Here is a 23,437-nt window from a genome sequence, read left to right as displayed (position 1 = left end):
CTACATGTTGTTAATCTCTTCATCACTTGATTCACCTTTACCTTGCTCCCACCTTTTGGCATTATGAACAATGCCATTATGAGCATTGAAATACAAGGTTTTTATGGTCAGATGTTATTATATGTTTTGGGTATATTCCTAGGAATAGGAGTACTGGGTCATATGTTAACTCTAATTTTAACAGTTTGCAGAATCGACAGACATTTTCCAGAGCAGCTGCAGAATTTGACATTGTCATCAAGAGTGTATGAGTGTTCTGAATTTCCACACCCTCACTGTTAGGGTGGTACATAATACGGGCTGTGAAAGAATACACAAAGAGAAGAAAGTGCAGAGAGTAAAGGTTTTATTTTTACTTTCCCAAGGGAGGGAAAGGGCTAGGTGCAGAGATGGACCTAGCTGATGCCGGTGCAGCACCAGCACCAGCACTGAGGGGTTAGGGCTTCGAGTCTTTATCAGGTAATGGGATGGCTGTAGAGCAGGATGTTTCAGTTAGGTTGCAACTTGATTTGATGTTGTCTTTGGGTGCAGAGTCTGGTGGTCATTGTGGTCTGGTTTGTCCTGTTCCCAGGTTCTAGAAGCCTCTGGACCTTCAGGGTGCTTCCAGGAATTTTCTAGTCCTGAGGATAAAGGCTAATACAACAATTAGGGTCAGTCATGTTTTATGCCAGGATCCAGCTCACTCTGAGAAAGAGGGCCTGAGAAAGTGGTTTTTGTCCTATTACTCACCAATAATTATTATTTATCTTTTTGATTATAGACATCCTAGTGAGTGTGAAGTAATATCTCATTGTGGTCTTGATTTGATTTTCCTAATGGCTAATGTTGAGCACCTTTTCATGTGTTTCTGGGTCTCTTTTGGAAAAATGAATATATATAATCTTTTGCCCATTTTAAATTGGTTAGATGATTTATTTATCTATTTTTATGTATTTTTTCTTTTGAGCTCGTGCTTTATTGTCATACGTAGGAATCCTCTGATGAATCTGAGATCATGAAGATTCATCCTCATGGTTTCTCCTAAGAGTTTTATAACTTTAGCTGTTACGTTTAGGTCTTCAATCCATTTTGTGTTAATTTTTGCATGTGGTTTGAGCTAAGGGTCCAACTTTATTCTTCTGCATGTGTCCATCCAGTTGTTCCAGTACCATTTGTTGAAAGATTTTTTTTTTAATCCTCACCTGAGCATAGGTTTATTGATTCTAGAGAAAAAGAGGAGGGGGTGGGGAGAGAGATGTAAGCAAGAAACATGGATCATCTTTTTTTTTTTTTTTTTCGCCATCTTGAACCCTGTGGTGACTGCCGGAACAGAACTTCTGAGCAACAAACATGTCTGGAAGGCTGTGGTCCAAGGCCATTTTTGCTAGCTATAAATGGGGTCTCCAGAACCAGAGGGAGCACACAGCTCTTCTTAAAATCGAAGGTGTTTATGTTCGAGATGAAACTGAATTCTATCTAGGAAAGAGATGTGCTTATGTGTACAAAGCGAAGAACAACACAGTGACTCCTGGTGGTAAACCAGACAAAACCAGAGTGATCTGGGGAAAGGTAACTCGTGCTCATGGAAACAGTGGCATGGTTCATGCTAAATTCCGAGGCAACCTTCCTGCTAAGGCCATTGGACACAGAATCCGTGTAATGCTGTACCCCTCCAGGATTTAAACTTACTGATAAATAATAACCCTGACTGTGTGGCTCGGTTGGGGGCCCTCTGGCAAAGCGAAGGATTCCAGGTTGGGGGACATGGCTGGGTTGCAGGTTCAGTCCCTGGTCAAGATGCAAAGGGGAGCCAACTAATGAATGTTTCACTCACACATCTATGGTTCTCATCTTTTTCTCCCTCTCCCCTCTCAAATAAGTAAATAAAATCTATTTTAAAGAGAAAAAAAGAAAAAAGAAACATGGATCAGTTGCCTCCCACACGTGCCCTGACTGGGGATCAAACCTGCAGTCTTTTGGTGTACGGTACGTGCTCCAACCAACTAAGCCACCTGGCCAGGGCTAAAAAGACACCCCCCCCCCGCCCCATTTAATGATACTGAGATCTTTGTTTAAAATCAGTTGACTATGACACATGGGTTTATTTGTGGACTTTCAATTCCATTTCATTGTCTTGTCTTTTGATGTAGGAATCATACTATATTAATTGCTGTTGCTCTGTAGTAAGTTTTAGTATTCAGATGTGTGGTCCTCCAACTTTCTTTTTCTTTTTCAAGATTTCTTTGGCTATTCTGTGTCAAGATGTCTTTTAAGTACAGTTTTTCGTTTGCTGAATACATAAAATGCAACTTTTTTTCTTTTTAGTGAAGGGGTTCAGACCAGGCCTCTCCAAGATGTGCCACTTTGGAATGTGAATTATTTTGTGTTGAAGACAATGAGACCATAAGGCCTCATGAGAATTTTTGCCTTCCCCTTAAAGCATTTAAATTTGGGGCCTAGCCCATAACAAGAATTATCAACAGAAATAATGCTTATGACTTACAGGGCAGGACAAACTTTTAATTACTGAAGGTTCACTCTTCTTATTGTCCTTATTGAATGACCTGCCTCCCCTCTGAAGCCCTAAGATACCTTACCTCGTCGGTTGCTTAGAATGCCATGTATACCTTATTTTAACTTTCTGTGTCTGAACCTCTTAGGTATGTAAGCTCTCTGTCTCATGCATATGGTTTCTGAAACACATGAGATTCTTTGGTAATTTTTTGCCCTTGAAGGCATACCCTCTATTATAAATGCCATCTTTCTAGGTCCTAAATAGATGCTTCTCCAAATAGGACACACAGATGGCCACTAAACACAGAAGAAGATGCTCAATGTCACTAATCATCAAAGAAATGTAAATAAAAACCACAATGAGATGTCACCTCGCACTTGTCAAAATGGCAATCATCAATAAATCAATAAATAACAAAAGGTGAGGATGTGGAGAAAAGGGAACCCTAGTGCACTGTTGGTGGGAATGAGGATTGGTGCAGCCACTGTGGAAAACAGTATGGAATTTCCTTGAAAAATTAAAAATGAAATTGCCTTACAACACACTGATTCCATTTTTGCAAACCTTACCATTTGTGACAGCATGGATAGCCTTGGAAGGTATTATGCCAAGTGAAATAAGTGACTCAGAGACAAAAATTATATAATGTCATTTATATATGGAATCTAAAGAACAATATCAATGAAGAAACAAAACAGAAACAGACTCATAGATACAGAGAACAGACTGATAGTTGCAGGGTAGGGTTGGGGTTGGAGGACTGGGTGAAAAAGGTGAATTAAATAAGTACAAATTGGTAGTTATGAGCCCTGACCAGCATTGCTCCATTGGTTGAGTATTTTTCTGCAAAGCAAAAGGTCACTGGTTTGATTCTTGGTCAGGGCACGTGCCTGGTTTGTAGGACCAGTTGGGGTGTGTGCCAGAGGCAACCACTCCCTTGGTGTTTCTGTATCACATCAATGTTTCTCTCTCTCCCTTCCTCTCTCTCTAAAGCAATGAAAAAATGTTCTCAGTGAGGAAAAAGCAAAAAAAGAAAATTTTTTAAAAGGGGGGGGGGAAAGAAATGCCCTCTTCCCACTCCAGGACAAGTAAAGCATGAATACATGTCTACTGTGCCAAAGGCTGTCAAAGCCTATACCGGTTGCCTTGTAATTGTCCACTGCCCCATTTTTCTCAATCTGAGCTCCTTGAGGCCAGGAACAATACCTTTATTGCTGGACCCTATTGGGATCTTTAATGGAATGAATAAATAAACAAATAGATAGTTGTTCGTTGACAGGGAGAGTAATGTAGAGGGGTTGAAAGAAATAGGTTTGCTCCTTCCCTGTACTTTAAGAGTTGCTGAAGTCTGCAAAGGTACTTTTGTGCCTTGCATAGTCCTGGTGCATAGATAAGCTTTATTTGATTGTTTGGCCCAGCCTGTCTAGGATCCCCTGAACTCTGGTATGCTACACAAATTATTTACCCAGGGATGGTGCATGCATTTCCTTTTCACCTATTATTTTTGCCGAAAGCCTGAGTATTTATTTAGGAGCCAGCTTGCTGGAGAAAGCAGGTAAAGAAATGTGTGGGAAGGGAGCAAGCCTGACTTGAGGAACAATGTATTCTGGGTTAAGCCTCTAAATTTCATGATGATCTTAGTAAAATGAGTTCAGGATATTTTCACTCCACTGTTTTGATCTCATCTTTAAAAATGAAAAACATTTACATCTATCTAAATTAACACAAAAGTGTATTGGTGGATAAAGAAAGCCCTTCCCAGAGAAAAACTCATTAAATAATTTTATTGACTTTCTGTTAACTAAAGTTAGAGCTTCCATTACGACCCCTCAGCCCCCTTCCATCTTTCGTGAACTGATACTGTAGAGACCAATGTTCCAGTGATTGCACACATATTTCATACAAAAATTAATTTTCATATTTGTATCGTGAGACGTCTTCCATGGCCTCTCTCTTCCAGGCTCAATTTTCCTTGGTTAAGTTCATAAGATCCAAATTTTGTCGGTTATTTTTTCATAATATTCAAGTCAATTAAAAATATATTGTAATATATTATGCATTACAAATATATTAGCCACGTTAGTGTGCTTGTTTCTATCAAATTTAATTTTTTTGCGTTAACTTGGAATTTTCAATGTTACCAATACGACCTGATTTTCTAATAAGGTCTTTTAATTAGAAGAGTCCTGCATGCAATAAGAGCCATCCCAGTGTTATTATGTTGGTTCTGTCTCTTAGCAACCTTTGTATGGATTGGGTAAAAGACAGATAGTTTGTGTTTATACCTTGAAGCAAAGAGCAAAGATCATTAATGGACAAATGTGAATCTGGGCTCTTGGCTGGTTCAAAATAACAGAATCAAAACATGATGTGTGTCAAGCTTTTGCGGATTAGAAAATTTCATTTTGTAAATGTGACAGGCTTATGTTTCCTACATTTTCTTTTTACCTCCATTTTTTTTTTTTTCATAAATTTACTAAAATTTCTCTAGGATGTCTAGGTTTTCCCCAGCTCATCTACAGGGATTTTCCATCTAATGATTTTTCACTCAAGATCTACCTATTGAATTCCTTTAGGGTTGGATTTTATTTATAACAATAATCTTATTCTTTCCTAAAGGCTTTTTCAAACTTCACATTGAGGTCCAGAAAAAGAATAAAGATAAAATTAGATTTATTTTTGCAATTCACCCCAGACATTCCAAGTAAAAACATTTAAAAACTACTTATTTATTTATTTATTTATTTATTTATTTATTTATTTATTTTTAGAGGGAAAGGAAGGGAGAGAAAACATTAATGTGAGAGAAACATGGATTGGTTGTGTTTCTTGCAGACCCTGACTAGGGAGGAACTGCAACCCCAGCATGGAACCTAACTGATGGATGGATGACCTTTCACTTTGCAGGACAATGCCCAACTGAGCCAAGGCAGTCAGGGCTAAAAAATTTTTTTATCGCTTATTTCTATTTTTCTTTCTCAAAAAAACATTATAAAAAATTGCAAAACAAAGTTTTGAGGGATAGGTGAGCCAAAGCAAGGTCTGGAATTCTGGAATTCCAGTAGCATCAGGACAATCTAAAATCTGCCTTGTGGAAGAGCATTTGGAATTGGGGGTGCTAGCAATACCAGAAGACTGGAGAGGGTACAGAAGAGATTTTCACCACATGCCTGCAAGCTATTATTCAACTCTGTACAAACCTTAAAATGTGGCCTGTGGTTGGTGTGAAGCTTAAATCAGCAAATAAAGGGTTTAGAAGAGCACACAGGTGTTGGCTGTCATTCATTAATAGGTACTGTAATGGCCCCTGCAGATAGCAGACACAATTCCTGTCTGTAAGGGGCTCATTTTGGTCAGGGTGATGACTAGCAAGCAATACCTCACAGTGCTTATTAAGGGCTGAGAAACAGGGGTCAGCCAAGCTGCTGTAGGAAGCACATAAACTAGACCCAGACTCTTAAAAATTACTGAGCTGAGAGGCATTGAAGAGCTTTTGTTTATATGAGTTAGTTGTATTTATTGATATTTACCCTCATAGGAATTAAACCTAAGGGGAAAAACACTTAAAAATAACAAAACTCAGTGTCATCACCCAATATATTTATTACGAAAAAGACATTTCCCCAAAACTTAATAGAGTGGCACTGTTTAAAATTTTTGCAGATTTCCTCAACGTGTGGCTTAGAAGACGGTTGAATTCTCATCTTTGCTTCTGCATTTAATCGGTTTCTACATACTGCTTTGGTTTAAGAAGAAGACAATTTGGCCTTATATACATATGTAATTGCAAAAGAATAGGAGCTTCTCTGAAAGGTCTTGGGGTCCTCTCAGGGGATCCTCTGGCCACACTTTTTGAGAATTGCTAACTTAGATCTGGAATGTTTCTTGGAGTAGGCAACTTGACTCCTGAAGTAGATCAGCCATCGAGATGGTTAATAAGGGGACTTTTCTGCAGAGCCAGCAGATTCTGAGGCAAGGGGCTTAACCAATCCAACCTCCTCCACCATTCTTCAACACATAGCCAAGTGATTAAAAAGTACCTGGGGGAACGGATTTGCCTCTTAATATTACATTAACTATGAAAGCTTAGTGTTTAATACAACCGAGAAAAAGAAACCATCTATTTGCCTCTCCCCTACCGTCCGCCCGCGAGGTGAAAACTAGAATCCCGCGGGCGGTGCCCAGTCCCTCAAAAGCCTTGGAATGGCGCGGAGGCGAGGGGAAGCGCTGCCGCCCCGGGTCCCGCGGAGGCGCGGCGCGGCTGGGCTCCCAGCGCGCAGGCGCGGCGGCGGCCCGGAACGGTAAACAGTGGGGTCACGTGACGCAGGATCGCTTTTACCCCCGCGCCGCCGCCGCACGCCGATGGCTGTGGGGTCTCGCACCGCCGCACAGTCCTCACAAGGCGGGCGGTCCTCGGGCTCTGGGCGGCGGCGGCTGCAACAAGGACAAGGAGGGAGGCGCAGAAGCAAGGAAGGTTTCGTCTGCAGCAGCCGCTCGACCCCGTGAGGAAAAGAGGCTGTGGCAGCGACGCCGACGTCCTGCGCGTACCCCCTCTCCGCGGCACCCACCGGGCCCCCTCCTCCTCCTCCTCCTCCTCCTCCAATTCGGCGGCGGCGGCGGCAGCGGCCATCATCTTCCTCTTGCTGCCAGTGGTAGCGCTCGTCTGGCGGAGCTGGGTGAGTTGCGGCTCTGGCCGCGGCCAGGGAGACGGGCAATCCTCCCCTCCCCCCATCCCTTTCCACACGCGCGACGCCTCGGCTGCTCTCCCCGCCCCTCCCACGGCGGACACTCCGCGCCTTTCTCCCGCGCGGCGGGGAAATCTTCTTTCTGGCCTCTTGCGCAACGTCCTCGGCCTACCCGGGTCGCGCCTCTGCCGCCCGGGGCCGTTTGGACTGCGGGCTGGGGAGGGAGCCGCGGCGGCGAGGTCGCCAGGCGGAGGGTCGGGACCGAGGTGTTTTCCCCGCTCCTGATCCCGGGCCCTCGGGGGTGAGTGTGCCCCACCGCCGCCGCGCGGGCGCGCAGGCCCGGAGTCACGGCGGGTGCTACTGAGAAGGCCCGGCCTGCAGGCCCCCGACCCGGCCTTTTGGCCCTCTTTTCTCTAAGAAAGCCCGGGTATCGATCTTTGGGCCCTGGATCCAGGTAGCCGGGACTGGCCTTAGCTGTGAGGCTGAGTCTGGTTCCCGCTTGTGGAGATGGGGAGTTGGCCCTCCATCCATCCTCCTGCCGCGCGCTTTTGTGCCCAGGACCCAAACTGTCGACGCCTTTTGCTTAGGTTGAAAGGAGAACCCTAGAACCTGGCCTTCCGATAATACGTGTAAATTACTGAACCACTCGTTGATGCGTGCGTGTTTAATAGTGCTAAATAACTTATCACCTGACACTGAGGGGGGGCGGGGACGAGGGAAATGGGGAGGGAATGCTGGAACCGCGCACGGTCCGGTCCCCGACTTTCCCCCTGCAGCGTTTTGCCTGGTCCGATGATATTTTCCTATCTTCGGGTAGGAAATGCCATTTCCTAGACTTATGATTCGAGGTAATTGGAGTGTGATTTTGGGTGCTATTCAAGAATCATTCGCAGAATATGATCATGGATAGTGATTAATGTAAGTGGCAACAACGCTTTAATTTCTACCTAGCCCTAATTAATCTTCATTACGTGTAGAGATGCTTAATTTACAATTAAACACAGGTAATTGAGTGTTCCCCAGATAACATTACTATCTTATTTTAAGCTAAAAAAAATTATGTAGTAAACTACTTAAGGAGTACTTAAGTTGCACATTGTTCTATTTGGTGTTACTATTTGGGGGTTGAACTTGTCTTCCGTTTTTCCAAACTGGTTGTTTGAGATCTTCCAGAATTACCCCTCTGTTACTCATTCATTTCCTATCATTTTTTGATTCTTGAATGAAGTGTTTGGGATTGTGACAGTGTTTGTGCATGTATGTTTGTGGTATGAGAGAGACCTGAGTCAAGGAACCAGGAAATCTTTGTAGCATTCTTTTATTTTTGAATTTGTATCTTCATTAAAGAGCAAAAAAAGGTGTGTAAAGATTATTTGGAATAGTAATTTTTAACATTTACTACCACTTAGACCTTAATTATTTTTCTTCCCAATTCTTCTGGTTACTGGCCATACATTAATTTCCCTTCATCATTGTAATCACTATTACTGTTTTTAACTGCATACTCCATTTCCCTATGATAGTAACAATTTATGGGCAAATTTTTTAGGAGCTATTATTGCTATGTTTAAGCCACACACAGTAAAGTCGATTCCTTAGCACAAAATAGGCCACTTGTTAAGTATGTGAAATTACAACAACCTTAGATATTGAGCTTTATTTAATGGCTGTACTGGTGATTTGTCAAAAGGTAAAAAAATAAATTAGTGATAGGGCCAGTCTCCTCATTTGCATGCTTTGTAGGTCCATTTGTTGAAGAGCATGAAAGTAATTTTTTTACTGCTTTTGCATCCATTGGGAGGATAGTGAACTTCCTTATTTTCACACTGAATTAATTATGCATTCCATGCTGTTGGGATAGACCTCAGTTAACTTAAGCTAATGCAGCGATATACTCCTCTGTTGCTTATTCAGATACCTCAAATCTGTAAATATAGTTGAAAAGTAGCTTTAGTTAAAATGTAAATTTCAGGATAGAAAAATTGAAGGAAATTGTCTTTACATTATTTAAAACCATATTAGAATTTAAATTGGACATTGGAATCAGGAAAGGTTAATAATCTTTGCTTATGTAACAGCTTATTAATAAAACGATTATTGATTAAAGTTGGAAGGCAGCAAGTGACAATTTAAATTAATGCAATATTACCTTTGAGTTTAGGTTTTACATAATATGGATTATACTTGGAAGAACTGGTGAATGTAAATTATGTATACAGTTCTGTTTTGGGGGTACTAAAATATAGGTAATGGTTATCTTTGACATGGTAATATGGTGGTTGCCTTTTGGTACATTTTGTTTCCTCAAGTGCACTGTTTTGTCTTCAGGAAGATTTCTTGTGAAATTATTTTTATGTAATTTCTGTATGAAGATCTTTTCTATTTTGGAGGGATAATGAGTCTTATTGATTAGCATCTCAAATTTGTGGATTACTCACAACTACTTCACCACACAGTATCCCAGAGTTCAGAATTTTGGAGTAGTGTTTTCTAAATACTTTCATTGATCCACATTTCAAGAATTCTGACAGTTGGCTGCTGGATTTCTTTTCTTGGGCTTTATTTGTCTCTTATTTCTTCTTGGAGCTCCCCACATAATCCTGGATAATCTCTTTGAAAGCATAGACGTTTTATTTTTTTAACTACAAAGTTGATTTGGCATATTGTTATACATTTATGAAACTGTTGCATTGAGAACAGTAAAAAAATTTTCTTTTTAAAATTTTTGCCCAGTGATTACACAGGAAAAGGTACTGGGAGTATTGATTTGATTCAGAATATTTGAGACCCAGGTGCTGTTCGTACTCAACATATTCTAGATTGAGAGACAGTATTTAAACAAATAAGATGTTAAGTTGTATTATGACCTAAAAGCTATTGTATATTTAATTTAGATCATCTTTTGATGGTCAGGGGATTTAAATTTTTATGATTATTTGTGTAATAAAGAGGGGATGAAGAGAAATAGTTAAGTACAGACAAATATTGCACAGAAATTTAAATCCCTTAGCACAGTCTAACTTTTATTAGACAGTTTTGCATAGCATAATAGATTTACAGAAAGGCTAAACTTTATAGTTTTAATTCATTCATGATTTGTGTGAGCTGGCCACATGGAAACATTTTAAAATTGTAGACTGTGAAAATGCAAAGTTAGTAGTTGATAATTTGTAAAATGTTTATACTCATTGAAGCCAACCATTTTATTTTTTTTTTATATGTAAGGAGGGGCTAAATACATACTTCCTCGTTTGTTTTGGAAGAGGAATACATCACTTTGTTTCCAATATTAAAGATTTCATTAATGATGTATTAACGACATAAAAATTAGTATGTGTTATGCAGATAGAGTGCATAAAATAACAGTAGTTTAGAAGTATAGACTTGTGAATCATACTGCCTGGTTTCTGATTTGGATATACTGGGTATGTGACATGAGGCAAATTATGTAATGGTTGGATATCAGTTTGTTCATCTGTAAAATAGAAATAATAATTTCAGTTACCTCACAGAATTGTTGTGAGGAACTAAAGAGATAATGCTTAGGGCCTGGCACACAGTACATGTTACATACATCCTAGTTTGAACTACAATTACCTAGGCCATAGTTTTAGTGATGTGCTACTCCCACTGTTTTTATGGTTAATCCAAACTGCTAATGCTTTCTATAATGTCAGTAGGATATGGCTGTAAACTTTGAAGTTAACTCTTGTAGTACTGTTGGTTAGTGTAATTCTGCTTTGGGGAATTTCAGCTTGTACTTGATAGTTCTTTTTTTAGGTTCTTAGGTCTGATTTGGTATTAGTAAGGCAGACACCTTGTATATAACTTCGTAGAATTGTGTCATATCACATGGCTTAATTAGTGATTTTCCTTGCCTCTACATTGGAAGGATAACCTATAATTCCTATCATATCATTTAAAAAATGACCTTTGTGCCAGTGGATTTGAGTTCCAGCTCTGTCACTTGTTTACTCAGTAATATTGGGTGTAACTTTGCTAAGCTTTAGCTGCTTTTCTATAAATTCAGAGTGTAATAGTACTCGCCTAACTGTGTGGTTATGAAGATTTAAAAATTTAGCGCAGTGCCTAGCACATAGTAAACATTCAATGAATTTAACTTTATAAAGACGTAACTTAGAGTAATGTTAAATGCATTAATTCTTGAATTCTGGGTTCAGATTTCATCTCCACCACTTAACTGTATCAAAATAATCTCTCTAGTCGTGGGTGTGTGTGCGTATGTATGTGTGTGTGTGTGTGTGTGTGTGTGTAATTGGGATTATTTTGGGGGGTAATTTTTTTATAATACAGCATTGATGTGAGGATTACCTACAATGTAGAGCAACATTTCTTAATCTAGGCACTATTTTTTGTCTGGTTAATTCTTTGTCGTGGGGCATTAACATTGTAATACACTTAATAGATGTCAGCATGTCCTTTCCAGTTGCGATGACCAAAAATGTCTCCATATATGGCCGAATGTTCTCTGGAGGGGCACAATCACCTCTGATTAAAAACTACTAACGTAAAGCATGTGGAACAGCTCCTAGCATGAAGTTAAAACATATTACATTTTACGTTGTTACCATTAGTAGGATAGTAGGAGTGGTGCTTTTTTCTTCTGCTGCTGCTGCCTGTTAGAAATTTGTTCATTATAAACATGTGTAATGAATTGATGCGTAACTTAAACTGGTGTAGGGGCTGGAAGGCACCAAGGCCTTTGCATTTCAGTCTTTGCCTGGGTTGCGGTTCCTCTTAAGCATGGATCCCTTTATTTCAGGTTTTGGCTCACATGTTTCCCTATTAACAGGTACTTCATTAACCATCATAGACAGAATGCTCTCCTTATCACCCCCATCACTATTAACCTCTTTAGTTTTTTTCCCCTAGATTTTATAATCCTGGTATATGTTTGTCCACCCCCATACTCACACAATTATAGAATACGTGAGACAGCTTCCTAAAAGGAAAACCTGTTAGGGCCTTTGATTGCTTTAGTGATTTAACTTTAGGTTTATGTGTACTATTTTTTTAAAAGAGATAAAGTACATAGCTTTACTTTGAATATGTTTCTGAAAAGTTGAGCTACTCAGTTTTAATTTACTCTTTTTTTAAAAAAAATATTTTATTTATTTATCTTTAGATAGGAAGGGAAGAAGAGAAGGAGAGAAACATCAATGTGTGGTTGCCTCTCGCGTGTCCCCTGCTGGGAACTGGCCTGCAACCTAGGCATGTGCCCCGACTGGGAATCGAACCGCGATCGTGTGGTTCACAGGCCCACGCTCAATCCACTGAGCTATACGAGCCAGGGCTTAATTTACTCTTAAAGGGGATCTTTGTAGAAATGTTTTTGTTGGTGCTTTTTAAATTTTTTTACATTCTATTAATACATGAAACACTTAAAAAATGTATGTTGGTTTCATGAGTGTAAACTAAATTTGGCTCAAGTATAATTCTCTGAGAGTTCAGATGAAACAACCACTTTAAAGTGGGAACTATCTCTGGACTCAGATTAAATTTAATTCAGATGTTAGTACTGATACTTGAGTTTTTCTGAATGGTCCATTAGGATCAAATTTGGCCTTTCATAATTAGTACATGCTGTTTCCTTTGCCTGAGTGTCTTCTGGACCTTTAGGAGCCAGCTCACACATCACCTGCTTATTAGTTTTTCTTGGTCTCATGATTTTCACTTACCTCTGTGATACTATCTGTAGCCCCACACAACACTTTCATATTTTGTTGTGATGTTTACCTGTTTTGTTTTTGTGTCTATCCTCTGTTTTGGATTGTCAGTTCCTTGAGTTTGAGACTAGGTTTTGGTACCTATGATGCTTAATAAATACTTGAATGAATAGTCTTGAATTAAGCAGGTTATCCAATTTTCTGACTTAGATGGATATATTTTACTGTCTGTACACGTAAGGTGTGACTGTGAACCCAGAAGTAATTTTGGATTTTAGCATATATGTGCAGATTTGATTGAATGCATGCACACATCACTAGTCACTTAAAATATTCTGGATAGCCCTGGTTGAGTAGCTAGCTCAGTTGGTTAAGGGTGTTTTCCTGATACACCAAGATTGCAGATTCAATCCCCAGTTAGGGCACATTCAAGAATCAACCAATGAATGCATTAATAAGTGGAACAACAAATTGATGTTTTTTTCTCTCATTTCCTCTCGCTCTAAAATTAATAAAAAATACACCCTAGATAGACTAGTTATGTTTTTATTATTAAATTTATAACCTCAGTCCTGGCTGATGTGGCTCAGTGGATTGAGTGCTGCCTGTGAACCCAAAGGGTTGCTGGTTTGGTTCCCAGTCAGTGCACATTGCCTGGGTTGCAGGCCAGGTAGGTGCCCACTAGGCTGCAAGACAGAGGAAATCACACAGGGATATTTATTTTCCTCTCTTTCTCTCTCCCTTCCCTCTCTAAAAATAAAATCTTAAAATTTTTTTTTAAAAAACAAAGAAATGTAACTTGATTATATCAGTCTTTCTCAATGTGTGACTCTGGAAGCCTTTTTTTCTGATACACTTATTTAAATCCAGGAAAGCACACTTCATAAGTCATACTAGTCTTGGCAAAAAAAATTGGAAAGTTTGGTTCACCCATCTTACTTACAGTATGCTTTACTATTTTTCTTAGTTGACCTTTAAAGATTAAATATTGTCTATTGTTGAGATTTAAAAATATGCCATAGGCTCTGAAGTTACTTTTAGTAAATGAGTTTTGGGATTGTTCACTAATAGCAGTATTAATGAAAAAAATACTACTCATCTAGATTGCTATTTTGAATGGGCTGGTGTTCCTTATAGCTTTGTGATTTTAAGCTGTATGTTATTTCTGAATGTGCTGAATGTCCCTACCACTTGAAAGCACACACACACCATAGTTGGGGTAACAGAAAGGCTAACCTCACGTGAAGTTTGTAGAATTTACCAGAAACACGATGTTATGGTAATGAGTGCATTTTCAGGAGTTGAGCATACCATTTTTAGATGAGCATTAGCCCTTTTTTTTTTTGCCCTAGAGTTGGAATTGTCTTTTTGATTCTTGTGAGAAAAAAATTCCAAATAGGGCGCAGATCTGAAGAGGAGGTAGTTTGGCCTGTTGTATATTTTGGATTCAATCACATTCAGCTATACAAATTTTTTGGTCATTATATTTATGTAACTTTTAAAGATTCAGTAAACTTTTTGTAGTTATTTTTAATACCAAAAGTTTATTATACTAAAACTTTCTTGGAACCTGAAAAGAGCGGGAGTGTTGGTGATATATACAGTTTTAGGGAATTAAAACTTTTCCTGACTCTTCATCAGCATTGTAAACTGTAATTTTCTCCTACTGTTGTAATTTGAGAATGCATGTAAACAAGTCATCAAAGAGTTAACATTTTGTTATTTCAGTGCCTTATTTCTGTACACACACACACACATATATGTGTATATATATATATAGTAGAATTTGATAAGAAATATATTTTTTGTGTAGAAGAGGATTAATTTTTGTGGGAGGTAATTTTCTTTCCTTTTTAAAAAATTTAAAATTCAGTTACAGTAAACTGCATCCATTTAAAATGAACAGATTGATGAATATTGGTGGATATATATGAAACTTATGAAACTACTACTACAATCATGATTTAGGATAGTTTCATTAAATTTCAAAGTATTTTTCTATTCCTTTTCAGTCCATCTCTCTCTTATTCAAGGCCCCAGGCAGCCACTGATTTGGTGGACAATTACAAAAAATTGTTTTTAAAGAAGATCCTTTAATGAGTCAAATCTAGTCAATTTCTAGCTCTTTAGCTAAGTGTATAAGGGTTGTAGCCATGGGCTGTGGAGCCTAGAAACCTGTGTCTGAATCTTGGCTCTGTTTTGTGACTTTGGGGAAGATATTTAAATTCTTTAAATGAATTTTATTCTTAAAACAATAGTTTACTAGTCTGATTGGGACTGAATTAGTTAAATGTAGCTAAAATGTTTAGCAGCATATACTATATACCCAGTAAATTGTAGAGTATCTTTGAACTTTCTCTTACCTCATTCTATAGGGAAAAGAATTCAAGGACAGTTTGAGGAAATTTTGGTATATTTGGGGTTAACCAAAAAAACCTTCGAATTTTGCTTAATTAGAATTCTCTAGCCAACTGAATATTACTAGATTTTTGTTGACTCCCCTGCCCCCACCAAATACATCCCTTCAGTTTTCTCAATATTGAAAATAATTCAGCTTTGTATAATTGAGGCTCCCCTAAAGCACACGATGACTTTGGCTGAGGGATACCTTGTATGTATTGGTGCATTTTGAATACGAGATTAATTTGAAATCTGTATGGGCCCCATATAACTCACTAAAATAAATTGAAGTCTCTGATATGTTGTTGTCTTGTCATTTATCTCATTTTATCCTAAAGGGGCTTTTCCCCGCCTCCCCCCACCCCCCAATGTGTGTATGTATACATCTGTGCCTGTGTGTGTGGAGTTGAGTTCATTTGATTTACTGGGTTTAGTTAATACTTTCTTTCCACTTTTTTCCCCTCTACTACCCCCACAAAAAACTTTGTCTCTCTCTATTACCTTTCTTTAAATGCTTTGTAAATATAACAAGGCTATTTTATAGTTTTAATATGTATAGGACTGTAAATTATTTGATTTTGGTTCTTTTATATGGACTTACTGTAAAACCAATGTCTGATTCTTAATTTATGGGAAGATTATGGTTAAAAGTATGTGATTTTTATGGTTTAAGCCTTATAGTTCTTTCAAATGTGTCAAATTAATAGAGTATATACATAGTATTCTTTTCTCCCTGAAAAATGAGTAAACATTTAACAGGATTTCTGGTAAAATGATATTCTACATGCATGATGAAGAAACATTTAGTAACAATTCATTCTACATGTCCAAATGTATATTGGAAAACAGTGAAGACTCTTTTTTAAAAAAATTCAAAAATACCTAAGTGTGTTCTTAGACTCAAAACTATTAAAATAATTTGGTTTTAGGTGATTATCAGTTAGTAGCTTTATTTCTTATGGTATTTTTTTTGTCTTTCTATAGGGTTGAAAGACACACAGAAGTCTTCATGGATATAGTTGATACATTTAATCATTTAATTCCTACTGAACACTTAGATGATGCCCTATTTCTAGGATCCAACCTGGAGAATGAAGTCTGTGAGGATTTTAGTACAAGTCAAAATGTCTTAGAGGACTCGCTGAAGAACATGCTCAGCGATAAGGATCCTATGCTAGGATCTGCAAGTAACCAGTTCTGTTTGCCTGTTTTGGATAGCAATGATCCCAATTTCCAGATGCCTTGTTCAACAGGTAATTCTTAACTTTTTTTTTTTTTAGTCTGCAATTTAAAATAAAAAGACTTTTTAGCAGCATTTTTTTTCTTTTTGATGAGGGTAGTGAATTTAGGGTTCTTTCCTTTGAATTTAGATATTCTAGGCATCAAAATTAGAATTTAAACTGAATTTCCTTATAGGGAGTGTGGAATTATTTTTGAAGCTAGTATTATGGATATAGATAGGACAACCATATAATTAATTTATCACCCTAAGTGGGACACTTTTTGGAGAAATACAGGGGGTGCTATGAAAATTACAGCATGACAACAGTTGTAATTGGGACTCAGCCTAGCAAATAGGGACTGCTTAGCAAGTTGGGACATCACTCTATGCCTCTGGAGTCAAGGGGAACAGCTGAATTGACCATTCTTGTTGCCCCTTCCAGCCCTTCAAGTCTAACTATTATGTGCTCCTATTTCAGATCATAACTCAAAACCAGAGAAAGAACTCTAGACTTGTGCTAGCCAACATAGTGACTGCTAGCCACATATAACTTAAATTATTTGAAATGAATCTGTTCCTAATTGAGATGTGCTGTTAAATGTACGTCAGAGTTTAAAGAGATTGGAAAAAAGCATGTAAAATATTTCATCAGAAATTTTGGTAATGTTGATTGCATGTTGAGGTGGTATTTTGGATATGTTTGGTTAAATAGATATAATAAAATTAATTTTACCTCTATTTTTATCTTTGTTTTTAAAGTCGCTACTTGAAAATTTAAAATTATTCAACGCATATGGGGCTTGTATTTCTATTGGCTAGCACTGCTCTAGAATCTGTATATAGTTGACCTCAATGAAAGATTGAGGAAAGCAACTTTCTGTAGGGCTGTAAACTAATTCTTAATCAAATTGTTTCAGAGATATATTAATACGTTGAAAATATGTAGATTTCCTTTTATAATGCTAAGAAAATATTACAGCAAACTAGTGCAATTAACCTGTCCCATAAGCTAGAATTACATAAAGGAAAATCAGCTTCACGTGGAGATACGAGGCTTTCCTTCATTGTTCCCTAGAGTAGTTCACAGATTTAGGTTGTGTTGGTCCATTTTTCAGTGACTCTGGACTTATGCATTTCAGTCTTCAGTGTATTTTTTAAATTTTCTTTTAGTATTTTTTACTTAATATTTTAATATGAAAATACTTAGTTTGGATTAGGTGGCCTGCTTTCATCCATAAATTTGTCAGATAATTCTGCCTGAAAACCTGAACACTTTGGCTAACCTAGGAATCTTTTCATTATAACGCCATAATACCAACTCTTTTGAATGCTTGCTAATGGTGTATCTCTTAATTATATACATTGTGTTGTGTTATTGCATAGGCTTATGTTGTTTTTGTTGCATTCTAAATGTTTTAAAGCTGTAAAATTTTTGTTTTATGTATGCATTGTTCAAGTTTTTTACTTTGGTTCCTGTGTCAATACAGTGTATCTGATTATCTTTATTGTCAAGCACTTTTGACAATGTTTTGTTGTATGCACAAAATTTTGCAGTCCAAATTCAGTAAAAACATTTATTGAATACTTACTTGCTTGTTACTGAGAATACAGTTACCCTCAAGGATTTTATACTGGGCCTGGAATTGAGAAATGTATCATCCTGTTAAGACTTCTTTACTTATAAAATTCCAGCTCTTTAGTAGTAATACTGGTATTCTTATATTCAATTCCTCTTCTTTCATCCTTTTATTTTTTTAATTAAGTTTCATTGGTGTGAAAAAAGGCTCTTTAGTTTTGGTGACCATTTTCTTTGGCTAGCAGAAGGTTTTGAACATTTTTATATTGAGGTATGTAAACCTTTTTAGAGGTATAATTAATATTTGTTTATGATTTTATTATCTTACAAACTTTTATTTAAGAATTTAAGTAGAATTACTTGTTTTTTTAATCTTAAATTTGTTTGCTACAGTTATTTATCCTAGCTCTGAAGCAGAACTGTTTGTACTGATATATGTATAATACATGTTTTTAAGATATGTAAAGGAATAGTGGGGGGGGGACTTAAAATAATAAAGCTCTTCTGTCTAGGATTGTTTAGATTTCATCGTGCCATTAGGCAAGGGATTTGTCTTTATTGCTTCAAAGTTTCTATTGCCCATTGGGATAAAAGGCCTATATATTTTCTAATAGTAAAGTGAAAATCATTAAAATTTTTTTCTTTTAAATTTTGTTTTGAAATAATTTTAGGTTTAAGAGAGTTGCAAAGAAGAAATTTCATCATAAACTATTTACTGAAAACTGTATGTGGGCAACTTTTAAACTTTAAGATAGTCAGAAACTACTTTAATTTTTGCTATAAAATAAAGATGACATAGTTCTTACTCACATACTTGTACTTGCTGTATAGGTTTTTATTGTCTTGACTGAAGCTTATCAAGGGAAATGACCCTATCAGTATTCCTCAGGCTACAGATTAAGGATATTTTTTGACATTGGTTTTGATAGTGCTAAAATTAGCACATAAAATTACTGTGTCTTGTTTTGCTATGCTAAACCAGGTTGGTTTACTGTTAAAGACCAGTGTTTTGGTTGACATAGTTGAGTGGCTTGCGTTATACTTCAGTTGTCTCCAAAAATCATAGAAGGAACTTTAAAGTTAAAAATAGGAAAGAAAAATGGGAGATTACTTGTAGTACTTGTCAGATGCACAAAAGTTGGAATACCAGTTACTTCATTTTGAGAGAGAAACAGTTGATTTCCCATCCTCTTTTTGAAAGCTTGAAACTCTGTGAAGTGTTTCTTTGACTGCAGTGTTTGCATATAGTTTTTAGATTTGTCCAGTAATAATAATTTTTTAAACTCCAGCATGTGAGGGAAATGATTATGTGTGGGAGAAATGTTTGCTTTTGATGATCAAATCAGTTGTTGGTGCTCTTCAGAAATCCTGTTGTTATCCTTAAAATGAAAATTATATTTTCCCAAGTATTAGGTTTCAGATACCAGATATATGGTTTATATATACCACTTACACAATGTATTCAAGGTCATTGAAATGGTGTTTGAAAAATTGGCATTATAGTGTCATAAAGAAATGTTCATCTCATTTTACAAACGTGTTTCCTTTTTACAAAGACAGCTATGATTCATAAATGTAAAACAAGCTTTAACATTTGTGATCCTTTTCCTTTTATGGTGTATTGAAAAGAAATGTCCAGTGGCTGTAATTTGATTTATTTTTCTAAGACCAGGAAGAAAAACACACTGTAGATATAAGGGTATTCAGAACAGCCTTTCATTCAAAAGCACTTGCAGGTACTACATCTCAGTAAAAACAAGATGTCCTTTTCAGGCTATATCATGGGATATAAAAAATCATCACTCACTTAAATACACAAAAGCCCTCCTGTAGCATGGTTTTTGTAGATTAAACACATCAAAAAGTCATTGAATTCTTACTACTGTCTTGTATATTTACTTAATATTGACTCATACTGTGTACTTGTGTTTTTTCAACTGTAAAGGACAACTGCTAGCATGCTTATGTAATAGTTACTTTCCTGTTGTGAATGACATTGATAATGTACGACATGAAGTAGTGTTTTTTTACCATATTTTGCTGTGTATAATGTGCTCCCGTGTGTAATGCACATCCACATTTTGGGCCCAAACTTTCAGGAAAAAAATCTTCTGTTTTAATTTTTAAATTCAATTATTTATTTTATTTAGATACTTGTTTTTTGTATTATAAAGGAATTTTAGCATTTATTTTTGAACATGTCATGGTATAAGAAATTTCATATAACAAGTAATTGCAGAACACAAGTACAGATACAAGATATTTCAGGTACTATGCATGTATAATGCACATATTTTTTTCCTCAAAAATATGGGCAAGAAGGTGTATATCACACACAGCACAAATACGGTAATAAGGATTTTAGCTTGTGTTGCTTCCCTTTGAGCAAAGTATTGTAATAACATATTACAAGCTTCTCAGCAATAGTGTGATTTGGTTCCTTTATTAGCACACAAATTTTTGATGTGTAATCACAGCGCTGTAGTTTGGGGCTTCATCATTAGAGGCAGACTTCATATCTGTAATATGGGAAAAATTATATTGTACTAGTTGTGGAGAAATGATTAGTGTCCTAGGATGTACTGAGATTTGTTTAAAAGGTATTTGTAAGTTTTTATGGCTTCATGCTTCTTTTGGACATTTCCAATCAGACAGTACATTGACCTAATCACAGAGGACCTCTGGTCCAATAAAATCTGTGTTTTCAGATACTAATTAGTGTTCTTTGTACTTTATTTGTGGGGGTAGCAAACTGTGCACATTAATTACACATGTAGCTCCAACTGTACATGTAAATTCATTACGTATTTGTGTTGCAGTATTTTTTCACTTTATTCTGAGTGGTAATATTTGTCATTTTTTCTTTTTAACTGCTGTGCTTCAGTGAACCTCTTGTGTCATTGTATTTTTGAGAATTGCATTTGAACAAGAAAATACAAATTTAATACATATAAAGTAGTCATGCAAATGGGTGAAACTAGTGGTTAAGACAAAGTGTATACTCTGAATGCTAGAGAAGAGTAACTGACTAGCCTTTGAAAAACATGCATAGCCTTTAAGAATACAACTTTGTTTCTGTAAGATTGATTATGAATATTAAATAATTATTGACGTATACTTAAAGGGATTTATTTTTGTGAAAGTGGGATATGTTTAGAAGGGAGTAAACAGAAGGCAAATGCCTTGTAGAATTAGAGATGTAACATGGACAAGAAGATACTAGAAAATGGAAAGGGTAGACATAACATTTTTTTTTAACTATGAAGATGCACTTTCCTCAAATTCGTGAGGAATAATGGTTGTTAATGCTGCTGTTCTGTTTACATTTACATTGGTGAAATGTTATGTTATTTATGTTATTAAATATTTTAACACATTTTTTGCTTCAAAAATTTTCCCCTATTTTCCTGTAAAACCTAGGTGCGTTTTATGGTCTGAAAAATATGGTAACAACAACCAGAATTGCTTGAAAGTTTGTCCCATTGACAAGAGAGTTGAGTTTTTTGTCCATTGAAAAGTTACATGTAGCAGTGAGAAAGAGACAAAGTTTGGTTGCCTAAGAGGAACTTGGGTCCCCTCAAAATAGAATAATAGGTTCTTGGGAATATGGGATTTTCTTTTTTGTTATATATGACTCCTCAGCTGGGTTGTTTCATTGGGGATTTAGGTATCATACCTTGTTTTATTGTGATTCACAGGTGTTGTGTGGCTTTTTTTTTTTTTTTAACGTAAGGCAAGAACCTCCACCAAGCACAAATAGATTACAACTCACTTTATTGTGATACTTTATTACAGCGGTCTGGAGTTGAACCCTGCTGTATCTCTGAGGCGCGTGCCCGTGGTTGTTTCTACTAAAGGACCTTTTATGGTCTGTTCCAACAAAAGCGTTTGTTATTTATTCTTTATTAAAAATTAGGCTATGTTTACTTTAACCTTAAATCCTATTTGCAGGTTTGATGTATTCCATTGCTTCTTTAAATTGTTTGAAGTACAACTGAAAGCACATGAAGTGAAGTAAGCAGCTTTTGTTGCTCTTAATTCATTATTTCTTGCCATATTATTTCTTATGCTTTCTCTGTGTTCAATTTAGACATTTTTAATAGGTTATGTCAAACAGGTTATTATTCATTAATCATTGCTGCAAGTCATCCTTAATGCCAAAATAACAGCAGTGAACCGAGATAAATAAGCCCTTTAACAGAAACACTGAAATAACTACTTTCTAAATTTAGAAAATCCCAAGGTAGAAAATGAAGAGCGAGATTGAGATTGGTTTAAGAAATTGTGATTGTATGGAGCCTGGCAAACCCAAAGTCTTCAAGATAGGCTGGTAGAATGTAGACCCAGGGAAGATTTGATACGGCAACTTGAGTCCGAAGGCAGTCTGGAGACACAGTTCCCTCTGTCTTTGGGGACCTGAATTTTTTTTCTCTTAAGGCCTTCAGTTGATTTGATGAGGCCCACCCACATTATGGAAGATAATCTCTTTACTCAGAGTTTACTGGTTTAAACATTAATATTATCTAAAAAAAGTCCTTCATAGTAACATTTAGACTGGCACTTCACCAGATATCTGGGAACTGTGTCATAACCAAGTTGACACATAGTATTAACCATCAGAGCAAGCTACCAAACTTTTAGAGCATGATACATTGTTCTTTGAACATTGCTGCTAGTTTATTTATGTTGTCATGAAACTAGTAGTTTTAATCTCAGGATTTTTGAGAAAGTGGTTTCAGAAGCAGTTTATAAAGCAGCCAGGTTTTTCCTTTCATAAGGGTTATATATATAATGGAGGTTGATAAAATAGCTAATACATGTGGGTGTTAATGTACCAAGTACTGTACAAAAGTGCTTCGTTGGCATTATCTCATTAACTTTTAATAAAGAACTTAAAAGCTGTAGATAACTTATCAATTCCATTTTATAGTTGAATAAATTGATTTTTTGAGAGTGATAAAGTAATTTCCAATTTCACCAACAAGTTAAGTCATAGCACTTGGAATGGATTCACACTTTTTCTGCCTCTAAGTACCTGAGTGATCTTAAGGGCAAGGCTCTAAACTGTATCCCAAATTTTATTTGGCTTCATAGGCAGCAAAATTAAAATCAGGAGTGTTTGAAAAAAAATTGTGTGTCATGGTATGTTTCCGTTTGAAATAATGTGTGTTTTGTAGGAGAGATTTATGAATCCCTGAAATGGCTCTTAGCTAAAGATCAAGGGGTTTTGGAGAGAAATAGGCATTGAGTGTAGTGATTTAGTTAATTATGAGTACTGGAAAGATGCTATAAGGATGTGGCTTTACTAAGTGCCAGCAGGGAGAAGTGTACTATGAGCTATGTAAAGACTTTATTAGGTAAAGAATTGATTCA

The 23,437-nt window shown here is 36.7% G+C and overlaps 2 protein-coding genes across 3 annotated transcripts in view; both read left to right on the top strand.

The window, feature by feature from the left end:
- Nucleotides 1-1,329: 1,329 nt before the first annotated feature.
- On the top strand, nucleotides 1,330-1,879 carry LOC119042337 (60S ribosomal protein L35a-like). The gene has a single exon (XM_037136055.2). It carries the CDS (start codon nucleotides 1,330-1,332, stop codon nucleotides 1,660-1,662), a length of 333 nt encoding a protein of 110 aa, XP_036991950.2. The 3' UTR covers nucleotides 1,663-1,879.
- Nucleotides 1,880-7,081: 5,202 nt separating this feature from the next.
- The window catches only part of PHF3 (PHD finger protein 3), a 91,509-nt gene continuing 75,153 nt past the window's right edge, over nucleotides 7,082-23,437 (top strand). Inside the window, exons 1-2 of one of the 2 annotated variants that reach the window (XM_053664985.1) lie at nucleotides 7,082-7,170; nucleotides 16,251-16,519. In XM_053664985.1, coding sequence (XP_053520960.1) covers nucleotides 16,276-16,519 — 244 coding nt within the window. In that variant the 5' untranslated portion in view covers nucleotides 7,082-7,170; nucleotides 16,251-16,275. The remainder of the gene's footprint in view (nucleotides 7,171-16,250; nucleotides 16,520-23,437) is intronic. The other variant, XM_053664986.1, reaches the window with a different exon arrangement.

This window comes from Artibeus jamaicensis, unplaced genomic scaffold, assembly GCF_021234435.1.
Source record: "Artibeus jamaicensis isolate MK-2021 breed Jamaican fruit bat unplaced genomic scaffold, CSHL_Jam_final contig_388, whole genome shotgun sequence".
Classification (NCBI taxonomy): domain Eukaryota; kingdom Metazoa; phylum Chordata; class Mammalia; order Chiroptera; family Phyllostomidae; genus Artibeus; species Artibeus jamaicensis.
The sequence above is the reverse complement of the archived record's forward strand: the minus strand, read 5'-3'. Positions and strand labels throughout refer to the sequence as shown.